We start from the raw sequence: 21,082 nt of genomic DNA on the forward strand, positions 1-21,082 counted from the left end.
TTCTCTGGTTAATTTGCATGTCCTCATGCTTCCTTTCAAAAAGTGTCTTTCTAAGAGATTTTGGAGAAGTTAGAATTTAAGCTCACACCCTTTCTGTCAAAAGATCCTACTAGGTGAGTTATGGTAAAAAATGCTGCTGCTTAAAAAAATGTGGGTGCTGACACCCCTAGGTGTTTCAGTGACTTACACGGCCATAAGGAAAATATAAAAGTTAGGATCTTACCTGCTCTTTTAAACCCTACATGCTATTTTTATTAGGGGAGTTATCATTGAGAAACCAAAGGTTGTTTCACTGGAAACACAAAGTGTAATGACTAGGGAGAGGCAGAGAGCAAGCGAGCTATAAATTAAGGACCTCAGCTTCTTCCTTTGCACAGGCGTCCCAGCTCCTTGCCCAGCCTCTCCTGCCTCTTGAGGAGCCCAGGTAAGCTCTTCCTCCGCTTCCACATAGACTCCTGTAGTTTGAGAGTATCACTGCCTGTGGGTTTGAAATAAACCCATTTTATTGTGCATAGAGATTTCTTGAGATGGTTTTATTTAATTCAGTGCCCACATGTCCATGACAATGTGGCTTGTTCAATCTTGTAGGACAGTAAATTAATTCATATATATTTTTTCTGAACAAACTTGCAAGGAATGCCTGAAGGAAACTGTGGTTGAAATTGAAGGTCTAACAGCAGGTAAAGGATGCCTTAGCCGGGTCGAGTCCTCAAAATATAAAGGCTGTCAGAAACCCCCTTCTGCATTTATCTTATTCTTATTTTAGGATTATATTCTTTAAAAACCTTTATTAAATAACTGTAAAATAGCTGGTGATGAAGAAAATAAAACATCCTAATGCTTTACTTATTTCTAGTCAATATTAGTTGCACTTTTAAAATCAGTTTTGTGAGATAAAAGTAGTATTGTTTCCAGAACTAAGCTGAAACAATGCAAAATAATTATAAAAATAAACCCCTCCCACCTCACCTAATAATCCATGACTGGAGAATTTTCATTTCCTTTTAGGAAAAAAAAAAAAGAACTGAACCAAAACATTGAGCCCAGAGTCAAGTGTTCATGAGACTCGGGATTTTGGGGAATTAAGAGAATTTATCTCTTCTGACACTATGGACCACATGCAGATCTGTTGAGAAGAGGAAAGAACAGGTAAGAACCCAGCTGTTGGCATTAACATTGCTCATCTGGGCGGAGGCAGAGGCGGGTGGGGATTCCAGAGCCCCAGTCCTGCCTTGCCACAGGCTGATGAGCTGGAGAGGTTACAAGTTGCCAGGTTGAGGGCTGGGTCTGCTTGGGGAAGCTTCTCACAAGGGAGGCAGTGGGAGGGAGGGAGGGAGTCAGGCAGAGAACTAATGAGAATATAAGGTCATTAAGGCATCAACCCTGTTTCTCGGGGAAATGAGAACAGGAGAGCACAGCCAGACTCCGCTGACTCATGTCTCCTATCGCCGGACAGGGAGACGCACACAGCAGGCACCTGCCACGGAGACAGTCAAAACCATCGCTATTTTGGGGAGTAAGGCCGGAAGAGGTCCGTGCCGTAAAGCAGACCAGTTCACAGACTCCCCGTGGTTGTTACTGCTTTTCTAGATCTCTCTGAAACCACCATGGACTCGCTCAGAACAGCCACCACTCAATTTGGGTTTGATCTTTTCAAAGAGCTGCAGACATCAAAGGATGGCAATGTCTTCTTTTCCCCCCTGGGCATCTCGACTGCCATTGGCATGCTCCTGTTGGGGTCCCAAGGGGCCACTGCCTCCGAATTACAGAAGGTGTGTGGGGCTTTCTTTGCTATCTACGAGCAGGCTTGTGTCTGGGGCTCCGTCTTCTCACATTACAGGAAAAATATGCTCCCCTTGACTTGTGAGCTAGGAAACCAAGGTTATGAAGACATGGAGAAATTTCGGGGTATGGGGGGAAGTCTTAGCTCACCGGATACCATCATTCCATCTGTTCCTTTGTGCTTAGACTCCTTTCAGTGGGGGATGAGTGAGTGGCCTTGTCCAAAGTCATGACTCTTATGATTAAAGACAGAGCATGGGAGAGGCAAAAATCCTACTGGAAGCAGTGGTGTAATTTCTACTGTGTAAATGATACATCAAAGAGGAAGACCAAATGAATATGTGACCAGGCTCCTCTGAACAAATCGGTGGGCATTCAGCACCTTGTCAGGATTTTGTAAGGAGATAAGGCTACCTGTATGCCGCTGAAATTTCTTTGACAAATAGGAACTTTTCTCTGACCAATTCTCTCTTCTGACCATTGAAACAATGTTTTCGTTCTACCAGATATTTCACTCTGAGCAAGAGACAGAAAGCTCCAGCATAAAGGCTCACGAAAAAGAGGTGTGGCATGTTTTTACAACCTTTCCAGTAGTTTTCTTTTGTTAAGGTGTGGAATCATTGGGAAAAAGGACTAGGAAAGACACGAAAGAGGTAACACAAAACATTTCTTAGGAAATAATAATCACTGCTGTCAAATAATTTTTCTAGGTGTATTGGTCCACTTTCTGCTGCTATAATAAGATACCAGAGGCTGGGAACTTTATAAAGAAAAAAAAACACTGGCTTGTTTAGCTCATAGGTTTGGAGGTTGAAAGTCCTAGATTGGGTGGTTTCCTTTGCTTCTAGCGAGACCCTCTGAGGTTCCTTATGTAGTTCATTAGGGGAAAGAGTTCTTGCCACATGCAGAAGGAGCCAAGCTTGTCTTGGTTTATCAAATGAGGCTCCCAACAAAAACTAATTCACTCCGAGAGGCTAGCATTCATCTCTTCTGAGAGCAGTGCCTCTGGTGACCCAATGCCCATACCCATTACCCGACTAGGTCTCCTGAAATTTTCACCACCTCTTTTTTTTTTAATATATTTTTAAAAATTATTTATTTATTTATTTGAGAGCGACAGACACAGAGAGAAAGATAGATAGAGGGAGAGAGAGAGAATGGGCGCGCCAGGGCTTCCAGCCTCTGCAAACGAACTCCAGACGCGTGTGCCCCCTTGTGCATCTGGCTAACGTGGGACCTGGGGAACCAAGCCTTGAACCGGGGTCCTTAGGCTTCACAGGCAAGCGCTTAACTGCTAAGCCATCTCTCCAGCCCTCCACCACCTCTTAAAGCCACCATATTGGAAACTAAACCTTTAGAATGTGAACTCCTGGGGGAAAAGCCCCCTTCCAACCACAGTGCTAGGGTTGCATATTAGCCATAAGCTCAATATTAAGAGATTATGACATTAATGACCGGTAGAGCCAGTGTGAAAGCCGATAATACAGTGACCAGTCCTGAGAGTGAACGGATGGGGCTTGGGAGTCAAAGAGATTTGGGCTCACATTCTGGCTCAGTGACTTAAGTTAGGAGCTACGAGTCACTCAGCACTCAGCAGGCGCTTACAGGACACATAGGTGACTCACCCAGTGTTGGTGGTAGCTGTAGGGAACATCCCTAAATTCCATCCACATTTCCCCTATCATCTGCTAATATTTCCGAGATAAAATGTTACGATCACTGGTCTCCTGGCATCTCTTCCACCTTTAGTACTGGAGCGTTACTCCCTCATTTGATCTTTCCAAACACAAGAAAGGGGTCAAGCCCATTAGTGCAGGGTGAGCATAAGTGGACAGTCAGATCTTCCAGGAAGGGCTCAATTGCTCTGACAGTAATTGTAACCTAGTTCCATACCCTCGTAAAATCATACCTCCAACCACCCAGAAATGTGAGCTGCTCATTTCATAATCCCAAAAGGTAAGGCTGTCAGGGTGCCTCAGTTAGACTTCCTTCCAGGGTTTGCTCAGCGGACCAGGGTCAGGGAGCTGCTCCCAATTGCATTCGATTGAGGAGGTCCAGTTGTATCCAGAGTGCTTTCACCCCTAAGAATGGCAGGAAGCCTTTGAGGAACACTTTGTGCCTTCGACAGAGCCACCTGACCTTGGAAAGAGGTCCTCCTGGGAGAACGTCTTCATGACTGGGTGGAAATTGAGTTCCGTTTTGGGTGGGCACCACTTGTATCTTCCTGCGAGGCAGTTTCATTTCTCCCCTGGGACTTTTTGGGAGCTGAAGAAGCACAATGAGGAGAATTGCCATCTAAGGAGAGGACACAAGGACCTATTTTTGAAGCGGTGGAGTCCAATCTCCTCATTACTAGATAAAGGATCAGATGAGAAAAGTGATTTGCATAGAGGCAGGCTTGACATGCACCAGTTGTCTGTCACGTGAATCTAGAGTATTCTGAACCTGGCTTTAAAAAACTGAAGAGGTGATCAAAATACTTTTTGTATCTACATCAAAATTGTCAAAAACAGAGGAGGGACTAGCTAGAAAGAAAGGACTCAGTGGAGGGGGCATATGAGAGAGGGAAAAGGGAAGGTGGTGGGAGGGGCCTATGATCCTGATTATTATATATATGCATGGGTGTTGTCAATAAAACGTTTTTAAACATTAAAGATAAAACCTCAAGCTATAGGTAGGAATACCGCTCCTCCTCTTCTGAGAGTGGAGGGTCTTCTGACTGAATTATTGTTCTTACAGGTTTCTTATTGCATGGAAAATAGCATCTTTTTGGCCATTATTGTTTGCAAATTGATTATTTTGTGTTCAATATTGTTTAAAAGATTCAACTGTTTTATGTGGCATGTATAGTAGTTATTGATTGATTTTTAGAGATGTTTATGCATTTATTTTGCTAATGGAGCCTCCGTCTCTCTATCCCTCTCTCCCTTCCTTCCTCTCTCCCTTCCTTTTCTTTCTTCCTCCTTCCCTCCCTTCCTCCTTCCCTCCTTCTCTTTTCTTTCTTCCTCCCTCCCTTCTATTCTTATCTGATTTTAAGTATATATTCTTCAACCAGCATTTCTCCTTCCTTCTTTTCTATCTTCCCTACCTCTGGTAAACAGCATCCTATTCTCTATTTCTGTGAGATCAACAATTTTAGATTCCAGTGAGTGAGGTTGTATGACATTTGATTTTCTTTTCTTGGCTTATTTCGTGAAATACAAAATTCTTCATGTTCTGACATAAATGGCTAGGTTTCATCTTTTTATAGCTGAATAGTGTTCTACTGTGTGTTTACCAAATTTTCTTTCTGTGTATGCATTTATGTATATAAGCATCTGTGCACATATGTATGGATCACATTTGTGGTTTACAATATATTTGCATGGACCAGCCTTAGCCTCTAATGCAAATCTGAAAGGCAGGGTGTGCAAATGTTCAGTTTTATTAAAGATTACCTACCAAATTGTTTGATGAAGAGATTGTACCAATATTTATTGTTCTCAACATTGTTTACCTGTCCATTTTATACAGCTTTACAGGCAGAGTGGGTCTTACCATCCCATTGGCCTAGTAATCCCTGGTTGTCTGTAAATGAATGGATTACACCCATGTTTTCTGTCGATTGCTGATCATGTCACTTTTCTGTGAAATTGAAGTGAGTTTTAGTAATAGAATTTCTAATGGTAAATCTTTTATTTGTGGGGTAATTTAACTTGGCCTTAACTGTTAAGCCATCTTTCCAGCCCAATTCATTTCCTTTTATATCACATGTTCATTAATGTATATTAGTGAATAGATTTTTTAAAAAATATTTTATTTTTATTTATTTATTTATTTGTTTATTTGACAGAGAAAGAGAGAGAGAGAGGGAGAGAACAGGTGTGCCAGGACCTCCAGCCACTGCAAATGAACTCCAGATGTTTGTGTCCCTTTGTGCTTCTGGCTAACGTGGGTTCTGGGGAATCGAACCTGGGTATGTTGGCTTTGCAGGCAAATGCCTTAACTGCTAAGCCATCCTTCTAGCCCCACAGATTTTTTTATGTGTAAAATATTCCCTACCTGATTTAAAAGTGATTTATGCACAACTGTTATATTACTGTAGGAGAACATGTCCTCTCTACATTTACTTCTAAAAGAAAGCTTTAAATAGTTATATGATTTCATACTACTTCCCATTGTTTCAACTTGTAAGACTTCACCTCTTCTTTACAGGCCATTTTGGTGCTGGTAAATTCCTTCAGCTTTTATTTCACTGGGAAAGTCATAATTTCTTCTTTGTTTTTGAAGAATCATTTTACTGGATATGGTATCCTTGATTGATTTGGCACATTGAACATCTCATCCCAACCCCTATCTAGAGTTTTGTTGAGAAATCCTTTCCTAATCTAACAGGCTCTTCCTCCAGATACTCTCCAGACTCTCTTTTTGTGACTTTGGACAGTTTGATTATGATTGTGGAAGTTGAGTTCTTTGTAGCTTATAAACTTGTATGACCATTCAATTATCGTATTTTTTTTTTAAATTTTTTGGTTTATTTATTTGAGTGCGACAGACAGAGAGAGAAAGGGGCAGAGAGACATAGAGAGAGAGAATGGGTGCGCCAGGGCCTCCAACCACTGCAAACGAACTCCAGACGTGTGCGCCCCCTTGTGCATCTGGCTAACGTGGGTCCTGGGGAACTGAGCCTCGAACCAGGGGCCTTAGGCTTCACAGGCAAGCGCTTAACTGCTAAGCCGTCTCCTCAGGCAATTATTGTATTTTTAGTCACTACTTCTTCAAACCGACTTTCTGTAACTTTCTCTGTTTTCCACTTGATGCTTATGTGATGTATATGTTATTCCATTTAATCATGTGCTGTTAAGTCCCTCAGGCTCACTTTATATTTCATTACTTATTTTTTTGTTTCCTTTTTGCTCCTCTGTCTTGGTGATTTTTTAAAAAATATTTATTTTATTTTATTTATTTTTTTATTTGAGAGTGACAGAGAGAGAGAGAGAGAGAGAGAGGGAAAGAGGCAGATAGATAGATAGATAGAGAGAGAATGGGCACACCAGGGCTTTCAGCCTCTGCAAACGCACCCCAGATGTGTGCGCCCCCTTGTGCATCTGGCTAACGTGGGTCCTGGGGAATTGAGCCTCGAACCAGGGTCCTTAGGCTTCACAGGCGAGCGCTTAACTGCTAAGCCTGTCTTGGTGATTTTAAATGCCCTGTTTTTTAGTTCATAGACTCTTTCTTCTAAGCCTGGTAAAGTGTGCTATTACATTTCTTTATCTTTCTATTGAAACTTGTGGTGTACATGTGTGTATATGTTCACATGTGTAAGTGTGTTGAAAGTGTTTTGATTTACTTGTGAGTATTCACGTTCATGGGTTTGGGTATGTGTGTGTGTGTGTGTGTGTGTGTGTGTGTGTGTGCATGAATTTATGTGTGTTTGGTAAATGTGTGTGCACATGTGTGATGTTTTGAATGTAAAATGTGCCCCATAGCCTGCATTTGTGATTAAGCCTCTCATTTTAAGCCCAAGCTGGTGGAGACTCTGAAAGGTGGAGTTTTGTGGAGAAGGTGTCTTACTGGGGCAGGCCTTAAGATTATGTTTGTAGTCTGGCCCCGGCTTGCCAGGGCTGCCAAGATCCCTCTCTCCAAATCCTCTTTTTCTTAGGGAGAGAGAGAAAGAGAGAGAGAGAGAGAGAGAATTGCCAGGGCCTCAGCCCCTGTAATTGAACTCCGGATGCTTGTACCACCTGGTGGGCATGTATGACGTTGCGCTTGACTCACCTTTGTGTGTCTGGTTTATGTGGGATCTGGCGAGTTGAACATGGGTCCTTAGGCTTCACAGGCAAGTGCCTTAACCTGCAGACCATCTCTCCAGCCCTCCAGATCCTTTGTGCTGTGGGGATGTGAAGCCTGGCTGTCTGCTGCTGTCATGCTTTTCCTACCACGATGAAACTTCCCTTCAAAACGATGAGCTGAAAATAAACCGTCTCCTTCCTTATGCTGGCTCCAATTACATGTTTATCCCGCACCCCCCCTCCCCAGTAATAAGCTGGGAAGTGCAACAGAAAATTAGTACCAAAAAGTGGAATTGTTGCTGTGACAAATCTGACCTTGTACTCTTTCTTCTTTTAGAACTGGCTTGTGGGAAGAATATGGAAGGATGTGGGAACTTTGGACTAGAGAAGCCTTACAATTGGATAGGAATAGCTTAATGTACCATTCTGGTGAGAGTTTGAAAGACCAGCATGCATCATGTTATAGTTTCAGGTGGACATGACAGCTTTGCGTCTGTCTATTGGGGTGCTGACCTTGAGGATTTTGTAAGCAGTTAGGCAAGTTCCAAATGATTCTGGCAGATGCCAGAGGGATTGGGCAAGGGAAGAATTCAAAAGCAACAAAAGGGCCATGAAGAGGGTACAGTCTGAACAATGATTACTCAGGCAATATGGAGCTGAAGTAATTAGAATAAAACACAAACTTTAGCAAAATCTTAAGGGCATAGCATTATTCTGAAGAATTTTCAATTTTCTTTTTTCTTTTTTTGCTGAGTTTAGGGTAGCTAAAAGCCACTATCATATTTAGGCCAGGAAGCAATGATCACTGCCAATCAGGAACATGCAAATCAAAGTTGTGAGGTCACACTTCACTTCCATTGTAACAACTACTATTAAAAAGTGAAATAATAAACGTTGATGAAGATATGGAGAACTTGTAACCCCTATACATTGCTATTTAGAACAAAAAAAATCTGCAACCTTTTGTAAAATGGGCTATTAATGATTTAGATATTCTTGGTCTCTAATCAAGAAAACTGAAATCATACCCAGAAGAAATGTGAATATAAATTATTCACGATAGCCTGATAGTGGAATCAAAATACCCATCAACTGGGTGAATAACAAGGGGAAATAAAATGTGGCATATCATAAAATATTTGGCAATAAAATGTAGTGAGAGACTGAGCTTTTGAAAACAATGCTTATTGAATATTCGTTTCTAGTACCTGTAGCTGATTGTTAAGCCAAGCTAAACACTACAGGTAACCCCTCTTCTCTTTTAGCATGTTTTCAAGGGTTGACATTCTCCACATATAGTTTTCCCTACACGTGGCATCTGATAATGCTAACATCTAAATTCTCTGTGGCTCTATTGTGACTGTTTCCTCTTTTTTCCCCTGATTTTTGATTTGAGACTTATTTATTCATGATTTATAACTTTTGAATATGAGTTCACATTTGGCTGACCATCTGAGAGTGTGTAGTGAAGCCTATGATATAATTACCTTTATAATAATTACTTTTATAATAAAGATGGCTTCTTCTGAAAATAAGGTCTTGAAAATTATCAACCCAGTGCCACTTTAAGTTACTTTCTTAGCTGAAGGTTCCCTAGACCACAGATGTAATAGAAGTTAAAATCCCAAACCTATTTTCAGGGTAACTTAGTCACTCCTGGCTCACTGGAAAAATAGTCTTACACTCATCCTATATTCTGCAAAGGCTATAATATGTGGATCTGATCAAGCACATTCCCAATCATGCTGAGCAGCCAGAATGGCTGCCACCCATTAGAGGCTCATTACAGCAAGGAGGTAGCCAAAGGTCAGTTCAGCCCATAGATTTCAAGAGTGAAGTTTACATTTTCAATTTGAACGTTATCAAATGGTTCTTCATTATTCACAAAAGTCATATATTTTGCAGATACTCTAGGCATTGGGAAAACATTGAAGAAGAGAGGACAAAATAAATAAAATAAAAAAAATTCCACATAGGCTTAATATTCTGGAGGAAAACAGATTTCTGTTCTCATGTAGAATCAGGGATATTCACTCCCAAACTAAAATGTCCTGGGACAGCTGACATTCCCATAGCTTCATTCCTGAGTCCTCAGTCCTCAGTCAGGCAATCCTATGGAAAATATCCATAAGGTCTTGATTTTTTTCCCTTAAGAAAAATGATACATTTCATTTCAGTCCAATGTGTAGCTTTGATAAATAGTTACTTATTTCATTGAGAATCTTTTTATAATGTTCTAAACTTGACTTTTGTGGTGTGGAACATAAATAACACAAACTGAGCACTTTAAATATATCATGGTGCACAGTCAGTGTTGATTAAATACATCACGGTGTACAGTCGGCGTCGATTAACTATATCACAGTGTACAGTCGGTGTTGATTAAATACATCACGGTGTATAGTCGGCGTTGATTAAATACTTCATGGTGTACAGTCGGTGCTGATTAAATACATCACAGTGTACAGTCGGCATTGATTAACTATATCACAGTGTACAGTCGGTGTTGATTAAATACATCAAGGTGTACAGTCGGTGTTGATTAGATATATCACAGTGCACAGTCAGTGTTGAGTCCATTCATCTTGTACTTTAAATATACCATGGTGCACAGCCAGTGTTGATTAAATATATCATGGTGTACAGTCGGTGGTGTAAGTATATTACAGTGCACAGTGGGTGTTGAGTCCATTCATCTCATATAGCTATCACCTGTGTGTGTCTCCAGCATTTTCACATCTCACCTGGTTCCTCTGAAACACTGACTCCTCATTCTGCCACCTTGAACCTGGGAAATTCCTCTTCTCCTTTCTCTTTATGAGTTTGTTACTGAAATGGCTCAGTCAAGTATAATCATACAATAACAAGGCCTGTGATGGGTTTATGTACCCTAACATAATGATATAAGATTGCTGTTGATGCATATGTCAGAACACCCTTTTGTTTTGGTTTTCGAGGTAAGGTGTCACTCTAGCCAAGGCTGACCTGGAATTCACTATGTAGTCTCAGGGTGGCCTCAAACTCATGGCGATCCTCCTACCTGTGATTAAAGGCATGCACCATCACACCCGGTTTCACCCTTCCTTTTTAAGGTTGAGTAATCTTTCATTCTACGAATGTGCCACAATTTTTTTAAAAAAATTCAGTGATTCTTGGATGGACAGGAGATTCATTTTTCATATCAATTATTTAGAACAGAAATTTAGTGGGAAATAATAATTTGAGGAATTATCTGCATTCTCATATGCTTAGAGTCTATGGGCAGGTTAAAACAAATGTATGGAATATTTAAGGAGCACTTGAGACCGTATGTGTAACTGAATTGGAAAAGAAATATGGGTGGCATTGGGCTTACAGAGAATGCTTCTCTGTGGAGCTGGGGTGGCTTGGGGCTTGCATAATGGTGATTTGTGTAAAACCAGCTGACCTTACACAGCCAGGGCTGACAAAACACCTACAGCCTCAAGGTTGGCCAATTGAGAGGAAAAACCCAGTGGCCATATGCTTTTACAGAAAATCTAGGCTTGCTTTTGCTAAGATAACCCATTGAGTTTTTGTCTTGGATTTGAAGGTTGAGAAGACAGAAGAGATACATCACCAATTCCAAAAGTTTTTGACTAAAATAAGTCAGCTCCCTAATGATTATGAACTGAATATAGCCAACAGGCTGTTTGGAGAAAAAACATATCTCTTCCTTCAAGTAAGTTTTACTGTGTTTACCACATCTGTGAGTGGTGGTAGCAATTAGCCAAGACCCCAGCCCCCCCCCCGCCCCCGTAGGACTCCTGAGTTTTGGGGACATGCTGCCTAAGTTGTCTATCTGACTTTACCTTTGTCCCTACCACTAGTGATCTTTTTGGCTGGCTCTTTAAATACACAGTAACTTTTCTTTTTTAAACAAGATTTTATTATTTATTTATTTATTTGAGAGACAGAGAGGGAGAGAAAGAAAAAATAGGTATGCCAGGGTGTCCAGCTATTGCAACTACTTCCAGACATATGCACTACCTTGTGCATGTGGCTTTACATGGGTACTGGGGTATTGAACTGGGGTCCTTAGGCTTTGCAGGCAAGAGCCTTAACCTCTGAGCCATCTCTCTAGCCACTGCAATAGCTTAAATCTGGGAAGTCTATGCCTGAGTTTTTGCTTTAGTTCTATTGCACCTGTATCAAAATATGTAGGTAGGTGTTGAAAATCATTTTTCCCATACCTAATGATTCTGGTTTAACATTAGTTTGTCCTAAAGAACAAATAATTTGCTTAGAGATGTTTGCAATTGATAAATCAACCTTTCAATCTCTTTCTATTTCTTTTTCATTTCTTCTAAAGAAATACTTAGATTATGTTGAAAAATATTACCATGCATCTCTGGAACCTGTTGATTTTTTAAATGCAGCAGATGAAAGTCGAAAGAAGATTAATTCCTGGGTTGAAAGCCAAACAAATGGTAGAGTATGGGAGGGTTATTTATCATAAAAATTGTGTGTGTGTGTGTGTGCGTGTGTGTGTGTGTGTGTGTGTGTGCGCGTGCGTGCGTGCGTGCGTGCGCACATCTGTGTTGAGGCCAAAAGACAGCCTTGGGTGTCATTCTTCAAGTGCCACCTGCCATTTTTGAGGCAGCGTCCCTTGATGGCCTTGAGTTTGTCAGTTGGGCTGGACTGGCTGGCCAGCAAGTCCCCGGGGTCTCCCTGTCTCTGCCACCCCAATGCAAGGAGTACAGCGGTTTGACAATAGAGCTGGCTTTTTCTTTCTTTCTTTTTTAAAAAATAATTTATTTTTACTTATTTATTTGACAGAGAAAAAGAGGGAGAGAGAGAGAGAGAGAGAGAGAGAGAGAGAGAGAGAGAGAGAGAGAGAGAATGGGCGTGCCAGAGCCTCTAGCTACTGCAAATGAAGTCCACATGCATGCGGCACCTTGTGCACCTGGCTAACGTGGGTCCTAGGGAATCAAACCTGCGTCCTTTGGCTTTGCAGGCAAATGCCTTAAATGCTAAGCCATCCCTTTAGCCCTCGAGCTGGTTTTTTGTTTTTTCACACATACATGGCTTCTCATGCTTACACAACAAGCAGTTAACTGACTGAGTGAGCCATCTCCCCTGTCCATAAAAACCATTAGACCTCTTGATCAGCTGTGGTGAATGGAGCTGGGCTTGACCCCGCCCACATACCCACTGAGCACACATTAGGAGGGGCCTTGAGGTGGGTTTGTGGGGTTATTAAATCAGGGAGGGGATAATGGGTGAGAGACGGGACTACAGCAGGTGGGATGGTCATAATAAACATGGACAAAACCAGGAAAGTGACCACAAGAAGCCAGTGCGGAAACAGTGGAGAACTACTTACACATGCTGCTGGGACACACTCTCTTTAGAGTTTTGGAAGTCCATGTCCACCTGTTGCTTATTCTTTCCTTTATTTCAGGAACGTTCTTTCTGAGTCTGAGGCCCCTGGTACAAATGACACACAGGCACTTTTGATGATCTTTGTTAATGAGAACCATGAAGTGTTGCATTAGGGACATTTTGCTGTTTAGAGCTGGCCTCTTTCCCACTGGGGCATTTTGGAGAGATGATTCCCTTTTCAGTCCCATCCGCAGATGATCTCCTCCCCTTCTTCTTCCCTTCACTTCTCTTGTACGAGCTGAGCATTCAGGAACCACTCGAGCAGGCGTGGTGGCGCTTGCCTTCAATCCCAAGTGGGAGGACCACAGTGAGCTTGAGGCGACTCTGAGACCTCAAAGTGAATTCCGGGTCAGCCTGGGCTAGAGTGAGACCCTACCATGAAAACCCAAAACAAACAAACGAACAAAACTACCAGAGAGGAGTGTTAACATGGAATCACTCTTTGGGGAGCCATAGGCAATATTTAGTATCTCCTAGCCCAGTTATCAGGACATCTACGTTGTTACAGAAGGCACTGTTTTCTGTGTGCTTTATCTAAAGGAGGAAACAAAAAGAAAATAAGAGTCTATCAGGTTGTCTGAATAATGTTTTTATTTTCAGCTTTAGTGTGAGATAAGATGAACCAAGAATTGAAAATGCAAATTTATTTCCAAAATAAGTCATTGTTCTATCACAGGTGAGAACTATATTGAGTGGTTAAGAATAATGGGTAGTGATTTGAGGCTTCACAACTACTAAATCTCTTATTCCTTTGAACAACGCTATGAGGCAGGTTATGTTTCTATTTTATTGAAGTGGAAACATAGGCACAGAACTAGAATACCTTGCCCATGATGCCTCAGCTGATAAGAGGTAGAATGGGATGGTAGCAGAGGCAATCTGACTCTAGAACCAGTATATTTAACTGCCACTGGATGATCCACTGTGATGATGTAATTAGCCACGTGACAGCCCCAGTGAAGACCTCTCCACTGAGTCAGTGAGCCTGTGGCCAACGGGTCCTTTCAGGTGCTGCACTGGCTGAAGCTTTCATGGTCAGCCAAGTCCATCTAGGCATTTCTGCCACACACTTCATTTGTAATTTGCAAGGTGGGTCAATGTTTCCTTTGTTTCTTTTGTTTTCAGAAAAAATCAAGGACCTCTTTCCAGTTGGCTCCTTTAATGGCTCCACCAAGCTGGTGCTGATTAACACAGTTTATTTCAAAGGGCAGTGGGACAGGGAGTTCCAGAAAGAAAACACGAGGGAGGAAGAGTTCTGGCTGAATAAGGTATGACCTTTCGTGCATGTGTATTTATGCATGGCATGCACCACTGACGGGCATTTGAGACCCCAGTGACTGATCCTTAGCGTGATTTTAGGCTGCATTGGTTATTTCGAAGGGGCACTTGGTAGCCACATGCTTACTTTAATTTATTTATTTATATTATTTATTAAGTAGAAAGTTGTATAGATAACATCGTATGTTAGTCCCATCATTTCCCTCCTACCTGGCCCCATTCTGCTGAGGGTCCTCCTCAGTGAAATTGCTGGTATTCCTCCTAAGTTTGTGGGTTAAGCAATGTGAGAGCATCAGTCAGTCATTATAAGGTGGTCGTGGTGGTGGAGGTGCGGTGCCCCTGATAATTCTCTTCCACTCTGTGGCTCTGCAAAAGTCCCTGCTTTTGGTCTTACGTCACTGACACTGGGTGCCTAGTTGATCAGTTGGTCATATATCACTTACGCCCAGCAGCCTGTTGATCTTTTGCAGAGCACAAGCAAACCCGTGCAGATGATGGCCCAGTGCCACTCCTTTGACTTCAAGCTCCTGGAGGACCTACAGGCCAAAATTGTGGGGATCCCCTATAGCAACAATGACCTCAGCATGTTCGTGCTTCTGCCCAATGACATAGATGGTCTGGACAAGGTAGACCGGCATCTCCCTAGTCTCGTTGTCATTTCCTAAGGCTGTGTCACAGCACTGGTTCCCTGCGAGGCTGGAGGCAGGGCTTCCAGGTCGAAGCTGATGTCTGGTTGTGTCACTGGAGAGTATTTCTCACTCCATGTGGCAGCTATGGATTGATGTCTGCGAGGAGAACTAACGATGTAAGGCCTCTTGGGAATAAGCACAGTGCAAATATTTTTGAATGAGCTAAAATTTAAATATTTAAGACCATATGGAAATTCTAATATTTCTCAGAGATCATTGACATTTATCTATGGACTTCTTTTCTGGAAAAAAAAAAATCACGTGTGCATATATAGAGCAATGCTTTTGCCAACAATTCAGTAAGCCTTTAAGTTCTAATTAATTAATTAATTCATTCATTTTTCTTTACTAATTATGTTCATGCTCAGTGTGTAAACAGCCATGTGGGTACCATCACTAGCCTCATCCCTGTCCTCCCTTCCTCCAAGCCTCTAAGTATTGATTTTTTTCTAGCCTGAATCTTGATTTAGATCAGTGCACTTTGTAGTCAAAAACACTAATGCGAGCAATATTTTGTGTTCTAAAAACCAGGACGGCTTTGTTCCAAATTCCTGTTTCAGTTGCAGTCTAGTCACGAACCTTTGTAGCGTCCTTAGACTTCTGCTCGCCACCAACCCGCCGCGTCCCACGCTGCTTGACACGTAATGCCAGTGCTTAGGGGAAGGCGGCCTCGGTGTGGAGATGGCACAGGAAACGCTCGGAAAACCTGACCCTGCTGTGAAACTGTGAGAGCAGCACTCAAAGTTTGAAAATATTTTGCTTCAACATGCAAATACGCATTAGAGCGTTAAGAACATGCATAGCTTGATGAAAGAAAAACCCTCAGGTGTGAGCATCAGTGCAAAGAAGTAATTCAGAAGAGAAAAACTGCCTTGATCAAGTAAATGGAGATACATGAAGGTGTCTAATTTCAAATTCAAACATTACTTTGTATCACTTGTCATAATGGCTGGAACTTAAAAAATTATTTGTTTTATTTCACTTTGACATTTTTTGTTCTTGGAGGTAGGGTCTTGCTCTAGCCCAGGCTGACCTGGAATTCACTATGTAGTCTCAGGGTGGCCTCGAACTTATGGTGATCCTCCTATCTCTGCCTCCCGAGTGCTGGGATTAAGGGCGTGCGCCACCGCGCCTGGCCATTTTGACATTTTTATACAGGTGTACAAAGTATTTTGATTTTAAACTCCTTCATTACTCTCTTTTGTCCTTCCCATTCTCCTGCTCTTACGTTCTTTGTGTCCCCTCTTCTAAGAGGTTCTCTGAACCTTGGAATGGTGTAAGATGTCCTGCCTGCAGCTGACACATGGCTGCTTATTGCCCGCAGTTTTCTCAGCTCTGCACTGACCACTGCCCATATTGGAAGAAAGTTATATGATCAAGCCTTTAAGTGGAACTAATCTATGGGAACATGGAAGGCAGCTCAACATGCTGTCAATTTAGCATAACCACAGCAGAAGGTTTTCCCCCAAGGGCCTGTGTCCCTGGCCATAGGCTCTTTAGCCAGGTTTACACATCAGTCATGGAATTCCTCCTGTGGAGCAGACCTCAGATCCAATCTGAAAGCAGTTGGTGACTCTCAAACACTGGTCCCGTCACCACACTCAGGAGTAGGGCTTGTGTGGAAGGGGCTGTGGAATCGAGCCCACAAGTGGGGAGGACTGTTGATGGCTTTTGTTCCCATCAGTTTATCCAGCATTTTCTTTTTAACACTTTGTTTATTATTTATTTATTTGAGAGTGACAAACACAGAGAGAAAGAGACAGATAGAGAGAGAGAGAATGTGCGCGCCAGGGCCTCCAGCCACTGCAAACGAACTCCAGACACATGTGCCCCCTTGTGCATCTGGCTAATGTGGGTCCTGGGTAATTGAGCCTCGAACCGGGGTCCTTAGGCTTCACAGGCAAGCGCTTAACCACTAAGCCATCTCTCCAGCCCTAAATTTTCTTTTTAAAATTATTGTTACTTAAGTACAAAGCCAAAGAAAGGCACCCACGTGGCTAGAGATCCCATGTGGAAGGCCTGGAAAAACGGTAGAAAGAAAAGAGAGATAGAAAGTTCAAAGAGCTCCTGCCATGGTGGGAGCTGGAGGGGATGAAGAGCCCACGTGGAGATTAAGGGCTGGGGGGGTGGCCCTCCTCTAGGCCCAACCCAGCTGAGAGAAGAACCCACTCACAGCTGGAAGTTTCCAAGTTGTCAGGGAGCCTGCCCTTCCCCTGCAAATGTATTCATAACCTTATAGTGGTGGACTGTCTTCTGGCTCAGGTGAACCAGAGGGACAGCTGGTTCCTTAGGGCTAGGGCCTGTCTCAGGAAGAGGTGAGCCCTGGCACAAAGTTTCTGGGGACTGAGCTTGATCAGCCACAATGTTTAAATCTTCTGAAAGGCATCCCTCTCAGGAGGGGTCCTGGTTTTCTGTGGCAAAACAGGTCTAGGGAATTAGTCAAGAGATAAGAAGTCAGATGATCTTTGATTTCTAGCAAGTGTATACTTTTTTACTTCCAGGGGTCCAGGGTCACTGTAATTGTACCCCGTTTTGGTTTTGCCCCCCACCCCATGAGAAGATACTCTAATGTTGTTAGAGAGCAGGGGTGATGACGTCAGATCCTGAACTACTTCCGGTTGAACACTGGTGTAGGAATACAGCAGTTAGAGAGTCTTTCCCAGAGAGAACTGTTCTTAAGGATCCTGAAAGTGATGGGAGTACAGGAAGATAGTCTTGGAGGGAAACGTTGGGGAGAAAGAGTAAAAGTAAGGAGTTAATGAGAAGTGAGCACCAAAACTGGTCACCTTTACGGTGGTCCTTCTTGTGGATTTGTAGGTCTTGAGGAATGTTGGAGGGAACCCAGGTAGATGGGGTTAAATTGTCTTGGGACCATCTGAACATAAGGTGGCTTAGATTTTCCTCCAGAAGTGTTCATTGAATGGCACAGTAAAGTTTGACATGGCCCGAATCTGATTCTGTATTGCTGGTAAAACACACGAAATATTAGCAGAGTTATCAGGAATACATACTCAACACGTAACCTTGATAATGGTGAACATACCATATTTTGTATAAGAGTCTCACAGAGTGTCCCTTTTCAAATTTGTCCTGGGGGCAGCCAGGGCCAAAGGTTGGTACCATAGAGCCATTGGGTGCCATTAAAGGCTGTACAAATATATTTTTGGCCACAGGACATATTTACTGATGTCCTTGCACAAGTTACAAGAGATTCACCATTGTTCCCAGTATAAGGAAGTCTTTTTGACATTTGTGGATTTGTTTTTTCAATATTATAGATTTAGGACTATTAGAGATGGGGACCTGTTTTAAGGCCTTGTTTGTTTTCCCTCCTGGAAAGCTCTTGTTGTGTTACTTAGTAGGCCATCATATATTTGAGGTATCTCTTTATCTTTGGTGATACATTTTTTTTCTTAGTTACGCAGCACTTTCTGGCACAAAGAAAGCTAGTTCCCAGGGAGAAAGCTTCCAGCTCTGTTCCACCTGAGTTTTTCTATGTCCTGTAACCAAAATGTGTGATTTCTTCAGCAATGGTGACTTGCCAGCTAGTTCTTGCGGGAAGCTAGGAGCAATGATAATGCCTGAAGCTTACTAGGTAGCATTAAGGTGGATAAATACATGAATATTGGCTAACATTTATCCACTTGACAGTAACACTGTTTGGTAGTTCAAATTTAGGAGCTGTTTAGGAGAGATATTTAAGTACTAAGGAGAGATACGAACCAGAGTGAAAAAGCTAACTATATGAAATGGATACGTAATTACAACCATGTAAATAAGTACACGCATTACATATGTAAATAAACACATATTAACATATGTAAATACAAAAATTAGAGAAGGGGCAAAAATACTAGAAGAAATGACTTAGTTTTAATTGTACAAATACATTTAATGCTATATAGAGATAATTAAGGAAAAGTTGTAGCTATAGAAACATGACAACTGTCTTTTACACAGAGAACAGTCCATTGACATGCAAGCATTGTATTTTTCATTAAAATTAATAATTTTAGACTGACACAAACCAAGGTTCCAATTTAAAATTTTTATTGATATTGACTATCATGCAAAGTTTCTTGCCTGTTTGTATATTATATTTTTAATACTTTATTTATGTATTTATTTGCAGGGAGAGAGAAGCGGGAGGGAATAGGCACTCCAGGGCCTCTAGCCACTGCAAACGAAATCCAAATGCATGTGCTGCTTTGTGCATCTGGCTTATATGGGTACTAGGGATCGCAAGTGCCTTAACTGCTAAGCTATTATTCCAGCCCTTTCTCCCCTTTTAAAATTTTGTTTCCTTGCTTTTTTTCGAGGTAGGGTTTTGCTCTAGTGCAGGCTGATCTGGAATTCATTATGAAGTCTCAGGGTGGCCTTGAACTCATGGCAATCCTCCTGCCTCTGCCTCCTGAGTGCTGGGATTAAAAATGTGCTCCACCATGCATGCCCAGGTTCTCCAGCTCTTTATAAAAATATATTTTATTTGTAAGCAGAGAGATAGAGGAGATGGGTAGAGAATGGGTGCATCAGGGCCTCTTGCAAAACACGTCTAGGCATATGTGCCTCTTTGGGCATCTGGCTTTAAGTGGGTACTGGGGAATTGAACCCTGGCCATCAGGCTTTGTAACACCTTTCCTGTTTTTTTCTTTTAAGATTTTATTATTTATTTATTTGTGTGTGTGTGTGTGTGTGTGTGTGTGTGTGAGAGAGAGAGAGAGAGAGAGAGAGAGAGAGAGAGAGAGAGAGAGACAGACAGACAGACAGACAGACAGAGAGGGAACTCCAGATGCATGTGCCACCTTGTGCATCTGGCTTAGGTGGGACCTGGAGAATCGAACCTGGGTCCTTAGGTTTCACAGGCAAGTGCCTTAAGCGCTAACCCATCTCTCCGGCCCCCTGTTTGTTTGTTTGTTTGTTTATTTATTTATTTATTTTTCAACCATAGATTATTGACCAACTATCTCCAGAGAAGCTGATAGAATGGACTCGTCCCGAGCACATGGAGGAACGGAAGGTGGATCTGCGCTTGCCCCGCTTCCAGGTGGAGGAGAGCTATGACCTTGAGCCGGTGCTGAAGGTCATGGGCCTGCGCCACGCCTTCGAGCCCGGCGCCGACTTCTCGGGGCTGTGCGCGCGCTCGGGGCTGCACGCGCAGACGTTCCTGCACCGGGCCTTCCTGGCGGTGACCGAGGACGGCGCCCAGGCGACGGCTGGCACCGGCATCGGCCACACGGTGTCATCAGCCGCAGGCTGTGAACGCGTGCACTGCCACCACCCTTTCCTGTTCTTCATCAGACACAGGGCGTCCAGCAACGTGCTCTTTTTCGGCAGGTTCTCTTCTCCCTGATCGCCAGGGCCGGGGCGGGGTGGCTTCCCTCGGAAAGCAAGCAGCAAGCGCCGTGGAAATCACCGTGCGCTGAAGGGCCGTTTCTTTTTGCGTGCGCTCCAAGCTCGGACGGAATCCACGGTGTCGTCGTGCGTTTCCATCGCTTTCCTTGGAAGTGAAGGGCCGGTCGGCGGAGGCGCAGGCGGTGCCCTCGCTCTCCCGTGAGAGTCCGTCGGTGTCCTGAACCCTTTCACGTATGGTGGGAAGACGGTGCCGTCTTTGTCAAAGCCCATGGACTCTCTGTGGGACCTCGGTGTCCCTCTAGTTAGGATGTTTCTGGCATATTGCAACACGTAGTAATTAATAAGTAATAAATAAATAAAGCAGTAATTTTGGAGTTTGCAGAGGCTAGAGGACCTGGCATGTCCACTCTCTCCCTCCCTCCCTCCTTCCTTTCCTTCCTCCCTTTCTCTTCCTCTGTCTCTCTGTCCCTTGCTGAAATAAATAAACAAAATAATATTTTTAAAAATTTAAACTTTTTTTTTTTTTTTTTTTGGTTTTTCAAGGTAGAGTCTCAGGGTAGCCCAGGTTGACTTGGAATTCACTAAGTAGCCTCAGGGTGTCTTCTAACTCACAGCCATCCTCCTACCTCTGCCTCCCCAGTGCTGGGATTCAAGATGTGTGCCACCACACCCAGTTAAACTTTTTACTGACAATTTTTACACATGTCCTAGTGCTTTTGGATCATAATCTTCAATTACTTTCCTTTGTCCCTCCCCTCTTGTTAAGAGTTTTAAAAAAATATATATATCTATATTTCAAATGCTCTT

The 21,082-nt window shown here is 42.7% G+C and overlaps 1 protein-coding gene across 2 annotated transcripts; it reads left to right on the top strand.

The window, feature by feature from the left end:
* Positions 1-367: 367 nt before the first annotated feature.
* Positions 368-20,431, top strand: Serpinb13 (serpin family B member 13). 2 transcript variants are annotated; one of them, XM_045135299.1, is made up of 9 exons: positions 368-424; positions 1,009-1,149; positions 1,457-1,772; positions 2,289-2,345; positions 11,125-11,253; positions 11,884-12,001; positions 14,082-14,224; positions 14,705-14,860; positions 19,872-20,431. In XM_045135299.1, exons 3-9 carry the CDS (start codon positions 1,608-1,610, stop codon positions 20,271-20,273), a joined length of 1,170 nt encoding a protein of 389 aa, XP_044991234.1. In that variant the 5' UTR covers positions 368-424; positions 1,009-1,149; positions 1,457-1,607; the 3' UTR covers positions 20,274-20,431. The 2 variants fall into 2 exon arrangements, with proteins under 2 accessions (XP_044991234.1, XP_044991235.1); XM_045135300.1 differs by having other exon boundaries at positions 1,591-1,772.
* Positions 20,432-21,082: the final 651 nt, after the last annotated feature.

Source organism: Jaculus jaculus, chromosome 15 (assembly GCF_020740685.1).
Source record: "Jaculus jaculus isolate mJacJac1 chromosome 15, mJacJac1.mat.Y.cur, whole genome shotgun sequence".
NCBI lineage: Eukaryota > Metazoa > Chordata > Mammalia > Rodentia > Dipodidae > Jaculus > Jaculus jaculus.

What these genes read in the sequence shown, in the direction of transcription:
- Serpinb13 (XM_045135299.1), top strand. Translation starts at nt 1,608, where the DNA reads ATGGACTCGCTCAGAACAGCCACCACTCAATTTGGGTTTGATCTTTTC. An exon ending in AAACATATCTCTTCCTTCAA is followed by an intron (nt 11,254 to 11,883) that starts GTAAGTTTTACT and finishes TTTCTTCTAAAG; the next exon opens with AAATACTTAGATTATGTTGA. An exon ending in ACATAGATGGTCTGGACAAG is followed by an intron (nt 14,861 to 19,871) that starts GTAGACCGGCAT and finishes TTTCAACCATAG; the next exon opens with ATTATTGACCAACTATCTCC.